The 10,875-nt window shown below is 43.8% G+C and overlaps 1 protein-coding gene across 2 annotated transcripts in view; it reads left to right on the top strand.

Moving 5' to 3' along the window:
• The first annotated feature begins 1,462 nt into the window (after nt 1–1,462).
• Nucleotides 1,463–10,875, top strand: part of ATRN (attractin) — a 187,714-nt gene continuing 178,301 nt past the window's right edge. For both annotated transcript variants that reach the window (XM_061126711.1, XM_061126712.1), the window contains exon 1: nt 1,463–1,946. In XM_061126711.1, the coding sequence (XP_060982694.1) occupies nt 1,579–1,946 (368 nt within the window). In that variant the 5' untranslated portion in view covers nt 1,463–1,578. The remainder of the gene's footprint in view (nt 1,947–10,875) is intronic.

Below are 10,875 nucleotides of genomic sequence, written 5' to 3'. Positions count from 1 at the left end.
ACTGCAAGGTGCCCAAACTCTGAGACAGCTGCCATGGCAATATCTGTCACAGCACAAGCCTTATGTCAGACAATGTTCTGGTTATCTGTTGGTGAGTAACAAATCTTTCTAAAACTTGGAGGCTTAAAACAGAAGCCAGTGTATAATTTCTCAGGATTTTGGATAAGGCAAAGTAAGAAAGACTTGTCTCTGTTCTAGGTAACGTGGAAGCGCCCAGGTGGCGGGAACAAGGGCTTCTTTCTTCACTGACTTGGTCCCGCAGCTGGGATGGATCTACCAGATTTTTGTGTCTGGGATCTCAGTTCTTGGTGTTAATTGGGCTCACGCTGCTGCTGCTGCTAAGTCGCTTCAGTCGTGTCCAACTCTGTGGACCCCATGGAGGGCAGCCCACCAGGCTTTCCAGTCCCTGGGATTCTCCAGGCAAGAATACTGGAGTGCGATGCCATTTCGTTCCCCAAATTGGGCTCCTACTTTTCCTCCAAATGCTCTCTTTGTGGCATAGTGGAAAAGAAGCTGCAGGTCAGGACTATCAAGAGCTCAAAATCAGAATTGCTGCGTTGTTCTTAAGGCTGACCTGGAACGTGCACATCAACACTTACCCTACTTTCTTCTTGGTTAAATCCAGTAACAGGTCCGTCCAGATTCCAGGGTTGGGGACCACACAAGGTTATACTGCCAGCAGGCATGTTTCATTGCGGATTACCAAAGTAACATACTACCTGACAAGAAGGACTTTAGGCGCAGACCTATGTGTTTAAAGTGGGCCAGGACGCGGAAAGGGGGGCTCCAGTTCCTAATTTTATGCTGCCCTTTCGAGATGACTGGAGGGCAAACAGTGGGGAACAAGGTAACCCCAAACTTCCTCTACAGAATTAAAGGTGCGGGGTCTGGTTTGCTACTGAATCAGGCTGTATCAAGGAAAGCCTTGCTGTGTGCCTTCAGTTCTAGGCATTCATTGACCATAGGTTCTTAACACACGTGTTGCTTCGTTAACACTGTATTACAAAGGTCAAAGCAGAGGCTCGCAGCACTCCTACAGTACCGCAGCTAGTACCACATCACGACTCAGACTCCTAGGCCCCTTCTGCCCCGCAGCGAAACTTGGGGTAGAGTGATGATTGGAGCCAGGGTCCCTGGACAGCAGCGCTCAACTCGGCCGGCTTGGCTTAAGAAGCGACTGGCTCCGAGAAACCAACGGGACGAGGGTGCTTCAGACTGCTACCCAGGCGCGGCCGTGCGAAGCGAATGAATAGAACTAGAGAGCGAGAGATCCTGGACACCAAGGTCGAGGGAGACGGGGAGAAGAACTCTTTACGCCCTACACACATTGCGTTACAGGTCCGCCTTCAGGGAAACGCGTTCCAGATGACGCTAGTCCGCCGGCCCCGCCCACGCACGCACGCACGCGCCGGCCCCGCCTCCCGCGGCAGCTCTGGCCCCGCCCTCAGGATTGACCGCCCGAGCCACCGTCCGCACAGTCCCTCCCCGCACGGCCAGGCGAAGCTGAGCCGGCCGTGCGGTCTATGTGTGTGTGTGAGGGTATATGTGTTCACGGGACACCGTCTCAGCCCCGGGAAGATGGTGGCGGCGGCGACTGAGGCGAGGCTGAGGACCGTGGTGACACCAGCGCCCACAAGCAGGAACGGCAGGCGGTGTCGGGACTGGGACGCGTCTAGGGCTGGAAGGCCGGGGCTGCGGACCGGGCTGCGCCTCCCACGGCGGCGGCGGCGCCTGCTGCTGCTGCTGCTCCCGCCGCTGCTGCTACTTCCCTGGGCTGCTGAGGCCGCGGCGGCAGCGGCGGCGGTGTCGGGCTCAGCCGCAGCCGAGGCCAAGGAATGTGACCGGCCCTGTGTCAACGGCGGCCGCTGCAACCCTGGCACCGGCCAGTGTGTCTGCCCCGCCGGCTGGGTGGGCGAGCAATGCCAGCACTGCGGGGGCCGCTTCAGGTGAGTGGGAGATAGTATCGGAGGTCGAGGCTAAGGGGCGCTCAAAAGACGGCCCCAGGCCAGAGGCGGATGCCCCACAGAAATTGGGGAGAGGAGGGCTAACCCATCATGTTTCAGGACCACTTGCTTCCGGGAAGATCTTCGTCTCTGGCCTGGGGTCTTCGGTACTAGAAGTTGAAAAGGTGCTAGGAAGGGTGGGGGCACCCCAAAGGGACGAAAGCTACGTGGGACGAAAGCTTACGATTCCGAAGAGTATCAAAGCCAATCTCTGAAACTGGGCCTCTTTCTGAAAAAACGAGGTAAAAGAAAAGGTGAGAGAGCCAGCCTACCTTAACACTTCTTTTGAACATCCCCTCGTTCTCCAGGGTCTGATGAGTTCCCGGACTTATTGGAGATGGTGGGGTACTCTGAAGACACAGAGCTCTTGGAGAGATTTGTTTGGAGATAGAAGGGAAACGGGTTGGACTGTGAGATATTAGAGATAGAAGAACCGGTGGTTACTGGCTAAAGGAAGTAAAGAAACTAGCTTTTGGACGCTCACTGGAGGAGGCCGATTGGAACAAGGTCTGTCTTGGAGAGGGCGTCAAAGGAGGTTCCTATTTGCCCTGGTTTCTGGAAAATGTGGAGTTCTGAGTTGGCCTGGTTCAGGGTAGTACCTCTTGGAGAGATCATTCATTAATTAGTAGCAACTATTATTTGCTTTCCTTGTGCAAGGATTGCTGGATGATACAAGTAGACTAGCCAGATTTTGGTCTGGTCCACAAGGAGTTTGGAATATAACTAGAGAAAAATCTGTTACATAGATAACCCTAATCATAAGGACTGCATGCCTTTGGCTGATATTTGCTGAACATTTTTGATGTCAAATGTGGAGGAGTGGGGAAATATGGAGAACAAGACCGACAGGGCCCCTGCTCTCATAGATCTCACATTCTAGAAGGGAGACACAGTTAAGAAGTAAACAGACAAAATAAAATAACAATTTTTTGGTAAACGCTGTTAAGAAAATAAGACAGGATAGAGAATTATAGCCAGTTGGTAACTTTAGGAGAAGGCTCTCATTTGAAGTGACATTTGATCTGAGACCTGAATGAGGCAAAGGAGAACCTGTGGGAATTCAGGAGTGGAGAAGATGTGATTAGCTGAGGGAATGCAGGGATATTTTGAGGAGGAGATGACACTGATTTTGAACTTTTGAGGATAAGTAGAATTTGGAAATGTGGAACTGGAAAAAAAAATTTTTTTCAGATGGAACGAAGGATACAAACAAAATTGTGGAGACCAGAAGTGAAATATTCTAGTGCCAAGGTATATAGAGGAGAAATGCTAGAGAGAAGTTTGGAACAGTAGAATTATAGGCTCATGTAGTGTCATATCTTCAAGGGAACTTGGAGAACATTATGGAGATGAGCTCTTTGTTGTTTATGGAGAAAGCAAGTGATTTCAAAATAGATTTGTACAGTATGGCCAGCCTTGTACCTTTATTTAGGGTTCTGGGTAATATAATTCTGGCTCATGAACTACATTAATTTACAACAACTTGTTGAGGGCAACTCTGGATTATGTTATGAAATTACAGTTGTTAACAGGACAGACACAGTCCAGCTCTATACAGCTTACATTCTAGTTTGCGAGTAGTAATCAATTTCTTATCATTTTTATTAAAGCTATGGCAGTGAAGAGAAGGGAGCAAATGGAGGACTTGATTTAGTTTGGAAAAGTAAGGTTAGTGAGGCTTTTGAGTTGCGATCTGAAGGGTGAAATCCCACTACCTACATGGGAGGTGGTCCACTAATGGGCCGGTGTGTACAGAGGCTTGGAGATGAGAGGGATCATTTCAGGATGGATAGAAAGCCAGGTGGCTTGAGCAGAGAGAGCAAAGGGAAGCATGGCAAGACTGGAGGGATAAGCAGAAACCAGGCCACGTGGAGCCCTGTCGGTTGGGTTGAGAGTTTTGACCTTTAGCCTGTGAGCAGTAGAATAGCATTGTTCATCTTGTTTTCATGACATTACAGTCATTACAGATTGGAGTCAGAGCAGGAATGGCCTTTGAAGATGGGACCAAAGCGTTTTGAATTTGAGCACATCCATGATCAAGTGAATGGATTGTTGGCTCAGAGGGGAATTTTTCAAGTTCTGACAATTTAGGATGCCTTGGTAGGCAGTCGGGGCCCACAGGGTGGGGAGGGACATATGTTGCTAGATCAATCTGTCTATAATGTTCGGAGAAGGTGGACTCATTTTAAGCATGAGAGATGATGGGCCACTAGATTGGAACCTTGGTGTGGGTCAGGTCAGGAGTAATGAGAACTTGAGATAAACTGTAGGAATGGAGGAAGGGATAGATGCTAGGTGGTATAGAGGTGAATGACTGATCTTTCTTTGAAACTGGCTTGTTTTGGGGAAGAAAGGGGGATGGTGAGGGAACGAAAGCTAGACCCTATCTTAGGTGATTGAGGGGATGGTGGTATCATTAACAGACGCAGGGACACAGGTGGAACAAATTTGAGATGTTTAATTTTGCACACACTGAGATTGGAGTACTTTCAGGATTTCCACCTGTGGGACAGAGTGTTAGCATCATCTACATAGAGAGAGAGCAGATCCAAGTGTCCATGAGGACGGTCCAGAGGATTGGAAAAGAACCACTTTTTAGGGGGAACAGGCAGTATTGATGCAGGTTGTCTCAGATGGTGTCATGTGAGAGTGAAGGGGCTTCCCAGGTTGTTGTGGATGCTCCATTTGAGCCAGTTCCAGCTAGTGTCAGTGCTCTTTTCTGGGCAAACAGTTAAGACCTTCATTCTGATAATTTCATTGTATTTTGTGGGCTTCTGAAATTTGCATTTTAAAAAATGAAAGTAAGAGAAACATGTCTATAGTCTTTAAAAAAACCCTTCCATTAAATTTTTAGTTGTAGGATTTTTTAGGGGAAGAGTGAAATGTTGGTTTTGATTATATGTTAGTTTGTATCTTTTATTTAACTTACAGACTTCTTTGTTATTAACCTAAGAGACATTAGAATGAATACCTTTCTGGTTTGGGTCAGCATCAAGTTGGGTGTGTTTTTTAAGCCTTTTAGTTCCATAAATCCTGTGTTACAATTGCTCTAGTAAGATCTTTTTCGTTAGTTGAAAGGAACATAGGATAATAATAGGATTAGATTCACTAAAGTTATCACTGAATCCATACCACATGCCAGAGACCTGGCCAAACATTTTCATGTATATTGTACCATTTAATCTTCAGGATAACTCTGAGGGTGTTGTTTAAAATTTGGATTATTGTGTGGTTGTAATTAGAAAGTCAGTTCATTTTTTTTCCTAACTGTAAGATACTGTAGAAATGATTAATTACAGAGGATAAGGTTAATGGTGTCAGTTTAATAAAGATAACTATGAAATCTTTTGTGGATGATTTCCAGAGCCGTGCCACTTCCATTCATTTTTGTGTGATTCAGTAATCATGTTTTTCTACTTGTGATATCACTATCAAAGTTTTTCTTTAGAGGATAAATATATCCCATTGTTAGAAAGTAAAGATGTTAAGCTAAAAAAAAAAAAAAAAGATGTTAAGCTCATTTATGAAGTTAATATGCACTTAATTCTTTTAAGTTCCTGCTATACAACTTTTGGGCAGGTGGAATACAATAACCTACTGAGAACCTTATGTGGTGGTTTAGGCGCTAAGTCACATGCAACTCTTGCGACCCCATGGACTGTATAGCCTTCCAGGCTCCTCTGTCTACGGGATTCTCCGGGCAAGAATACTGGAGTGGGTTGCCGTTGCCTTCTCCAGCACTTTGAGAAACAAAGAGGGAAAATAGGTTTGTTACAACAGGAAAGCTAGCATAAAAAAAAATTTAAATTCATTGAGTTCTGTCTGAGGATATGCATATATACTGGTCTGAGGATATGCATATACTTTTGTAACTAGTGAAGTAAAAATTCTAGAAAATAAAATATGGTTAAAAAAAAAGAAGGTAAAATAAATACTTATCTTGTTTATGGTAATTACTAAGAGGAAGTAATCTGAAGCCCTAAATTTGTGTTTATGAATTTTCCCAGTAGAATATAAGCCCATGAGGGCAGGGATTTTTATCTCTTTTGCTCACGGTTATATTCCCAGAGCCTAGAGCAGTGCCTGAGACATAGTGCTCAGTAGCTATTGTTGAGTGAAGGAATGAAATTCTGCTGTGTATATGTATTTCAAGTCATATGTATTATGACTTTTAGAAATGTACCTGAATGACTGCCATGTTTGTCTTTCTATCCTTTTATTTTTCCTAAATTTCATTGTCTTATTTTCCACTGTTTGCTGGGCATCTTTATTGGGATATTGTGCTGTTAGCTTGTATTGAGCCATACAATACAAGACTCAATACAAAAGACCAAACTTGTTATCATTAAAAAAAAAAAAAAAAAAGTGTTTTCCTTTGTACTTCTTATTTCAGTAGCAAATCCTAGTTTAGATAACCACAGATCAAAACTTAGGAGTAGTCTTTTGCTCTTTCTGTTTATTCTCCCTTCTTTAAAGTCTTAGAAATGTGTTCCTTTCTGTTCTTTCTGCTGCCACCCTAGTGCACCTGGCCCTTCGCCTCCTTGCTGACCTACCTCTGTTGCACTCTGGTTGGTTTCTTGCACCTCCGGAATCATTCTACCCTGTGTCATGTAATCCCCTGAGAACTTACGTTGCTGTCTTGCTCAGAAATGTTTTTCTTTTTCTTTTTTTAACTCCATTATCTGTAAAATGACCCTCAACAAAAGGCCCTCAAATGCTTTACATATAACCCCTTTTCCCTAACCCAGCTTTTCTACTTTGTAATAGTTTTTCTGCATATTTGCTAAATTCAGCACCCCTCTTCATCCCTACCCCCACATTCTTTCTTTTCTTCTTTATTATCTAGATTCTACCTCAAGGCCCATCTTCAGTTCTCTATAATCTAGAATAGCCAATTCTCTGAAATCATGCTTGTTACCTTTTGAGATGAGCCATCAGCCTGTTCAGTTCATGAGTAGCTTCTGATTGGTTACTATACATTAGATACTGTGCCCTGACTTGAGGCTGTGAAGGTGGGTTAGAATCAAGTCTTGCTTTCCCCTTGAACAGCTCATAATTCTGAAGGGTTGATTGTTAGCTATGTGCACAGGCTATTACAATTTAATAATATAAACATGGGCAAGATGTGGTACTGGACTATTGTGTGGTGGAGAGACTAACTGTACTGTGGGTGCTGGTGGAAAGTGTCACAGAGAAGAGAACATTTGGGCAGATCTGAGAAGTTTCGTGTAAATAGACAATCTGGGGGAGGACACTCCAGAAGGAGCAAAGAGTTTGTGTCAGAGAATCATGGACTATTCTTACTTGTGTTAGTTTTCTAAGGTTGTGGTACAGAGTACTGTAAACTGGGTGACTTAAAACATCGGAAATTTAATCTCTCCCAGTTCTGGAGTTCAGAAGCCTGAAATCAGGTGTTGATAGGGTGATGCTGTCTCTTAAGGTTGCAAGGGAGAATTTGTTCTGTGCTTTTCTCTTAGCTTCTGAAATTGCCAGCAATGCTTGGCATTCCTTGGCTTGTAGATGAGTCTCTTCAGTTTCTGCTTCCATCACTTCCTTCTCACATGGCACTCTCCCTGTAGGTCTCTTCTCTTCTTATAGGACACCAGTCATATTAGATGTATGAATATGACATTCTCTTAAGTAGATCTGCAAAGGCCCTGTTTCCAGATAAGGTCACGTTCACAGGTCTGGTGTGGTTAGGACTTCAACATATCCTTTGCAGTGGCATAGTTCAACTCACAGCACTTAGAGAACTCAACATAAATGGGTGTCACTGGAGCATAATTTGTAAGAGATACAATGGAAGGGTGTGAGACTGAAAGGTGTAATTGGTTTTCCCTTCTCAGTCACCTCCAGCTTCAAGGTGCATCCTTGACCTAGGCTAAGCCATCAGAGCATGCCAGTCTCTGACTTTGGTGATTGTTTTGAAGTAGGCATGTGACCTAAGGTGACTCAGAGTGAATCTCAGGACTTTTGCTGGAGACCTCTCTTCTCTGAGCATTTATGAAGGAGATGTGTTGCTGTCTTCCGTTTGTGTAATGAGGAGGTAGGGCCTAGAACTATTATAGCCAGCATTGCTATTGTGATTGGAGCCTACTTGAGGTCAGAGCAATTCCTAGAAGAGAGAAGATGGTAGAACAATGGAGCTGGAGACCTGATGATATTCTGAATCTCTGGATAAGTCCTTGACTGAAGCTGTACTTTTTGGTTTTATGAGGTACTACAGGCCACGTTTTTTTTAAGTCCGATTTATATTTCCTATCCCTTACAATATAGAACAATCCCTAATATACAGAGGGACATAAGCCAGATCATTATTTTTTTTTAATTAATTGTTTATTTTTGACTGTGCTGGGTCTTCATTGTGGTGCATGGGTTCTTTGTTGCTGCCTGTGGGCCTTCTCCAGTTGTGGTGAGCAGGGGCTACTTTCAGATTGCGGTGCACAAACTTCTCATTGTGATGGTTTCTCTTGTGGATCTAGAGTTCATGGGCTTCAGTAGTTGCAGCACGTGGGCTCAGGAGTTGCGGCGTTTGAGCTCTGGAATGCAGGCTTAATAGTTGTGGTTCACGGGCTTTGTTGACCTGTGGCATGTGGGATCTTAGTTCCTTGACCAGAGGCTGACCCCGTGTGTCTTTCATATGGGCAGGCAGGTTCGTAACCACTGGACCACCAGGGAAGTCCTCTTTGAAGGCTTTACATTCCACACAAAGGAGTTTGGGCTGTATCTTCTTGTTTTATATATTCCATTCTATTCCAAGCTGTGCTGTGCACCTTGCAGTATCTTAATTCCCTGATCAGGGATCAAATCCTTACTATTGGCAGTGAAAGTGAGGAGTCCTAACCACTGGACCACCACTGATATTCCCTGTTTTTGTTTTTTAATTGAAATATAGTTTATGTACAATATTACATTAGTATCATGATCACTATGATAGGTCTAGTAACTGTTCCCATACAAAATTACTACAATATTATTGACCACATTCCTTATGCTGTTTATTATATGCATGCTTGCTCTATTGCTTAGAATGTCTGACTCTTTGAGACCCCATGGATTGCAGCCCACCAATCTTCTCTGTCCATGGAGTTTTCCAGGCAGGAATACCTGAGTGGGTTGCCTTTTCCTCCTCTAGGGAATCTTCCCAACCCAGCGATCAAACCCATAGCTCCTGCATCTTCCCTGCATTGGTAGGTGGATTTTTTACCACTGAAACACCTGGGAAGCCCCATAAATTGCACACCCCTGGCTTATTTATTTTATAACTAGGTGTTTGTAACTTTAAATTCCCTTCATCTGTTTCACCCCTACCTGGACCTTATCCTCTTGAACTTGATAACGTGGTCTCAATTACTGACTTTTAATACTGAGTCTCGCAATGTTCCAATCATATTGGGCACATGATGCAAACCCTAAGTTACCACAGGCAGTGTTTTTGACTTGTTTCTTTGATTCTGCATAACTGGGATTGCCAACTTCCAGCTTGGGATCAGGCTGTTCTCACTGTCCTATACTTCAGCTTTTTTTTTTTTTTAAATCTAGTTTCACATTCAAAGGCTCATTAATTGTCACTCTATTTGTGAATTGTATTGGATACACTTTCTGTCAGAATTCTATTTTTGACAGCTGTCCAACTCAGACAAACTTGGGAGAAAAAGATAGGAGAGATTTATTGGTTTATATGACAGAAGAGTCCAGGGAATATTGTTGGCTTCATATGCAGCTAAATCTAGGCAACCTGTTAGTCTCTCTCCTTGCCTCTTTACTGGCCTCACTTGCAGGCAGGCTTTTCTTCAGGTGTTGTCTCCAAAAGCTAAATAAAACTAGAAAAGAGTAGCTCTTCCTTAGAAGCATGTAACAGATAAGCAGGGGTGAGAGTCTCATTTGTACCTTACCGAAGCAGTCACTGTGGCTCAGGTCCTGTGAATGTTCTGACCAATCAGACCTGAGTTGAGTACCTCTTGGAGATGGGGGTTGAGGTCCAACTCCATTAAATGGCATGGACTGAGAAGGGAAAGGAGAAAAGAAAGCCCACATAATGGCACCAGAAAATGGGTCCAGTAGTGGGCAGGTGAGGACAGTGATGCCCCTGCAAATTTGTAGAACCTGCTATTTGGTGAATACTCAGTAAGTGTTGATGATGAAAGTTGAGAATGGTCTGGGAAGTATTGTATCATGTAATGAGATGCTGGACCCCAGTTTTTATCAGAAATGCATAGTGGCCCACTCTGTGGAATGTTGAGGTTACTGCAGTTAGAACTGTCCTGTGTTAAGTGTAGTAGAGCCAAGTCATTGAATGGCAGTTATTAGTTTCTTGATTTTGTGACAAGGAAAACAGATAGGATTGTGGGAGGAGGCAACAAAATATGTGCTTATGTTATGTGAAGTTTTTATTTTGGGTGAAAACTTTATGTATGTAAAATACTTACATAATAGACCTTTAAAATTTTTGGCTGATTCCTGGAAGAGTTTTTTTAGATGAATAGGTAAAAATATGTTCATTGAGTAAAATGAAAAATTAGCATGAATGTCTTGATATAATTGCCTGAGTTATGACAGGGGCTTTCCAGGTGGCTCAGTGGTAAAGAATCTGCCTGCCAATGCAGAAGATACAGGAGATGCAGGCTTGATCCTTAGGTTAGGAAGATCCCCTGGAGAAATAGCAACCTACTGTAGTGTTCTTGCCTGGAAAGTCCCATGGACAGAGGAGCCAGGTGGGCTGCAGTCCAGTGGGTCGAAAACAGTTGGAAATGACTTAGTTACTTAGCACACACACAAATTATGACATGTTTGAAAGCAGGTATCTGACATTTACACTTTACCTCTGTGAAAGGTTCCCAAGATAAGCAAATGCATTTTATTTACTACAGTG

This window comes from Dama dama, chromosome 23, assembly GCF_033118175.1.
Source record: "Dama dama isolate Ldn47 chromosome 23, ASM3311817v1, whole genome shotgun sequence".
NCBI lineage: Eukaryota > Metazoa > Chordata > Mammalia > Artiodactyla > Cervidae > Dama > Dama dama.
The sequence above is the reverse complement of the archived record's forward strand: the minus strand, read 5'-3'. Positions and strand labels throughout refer to the sequence as shown.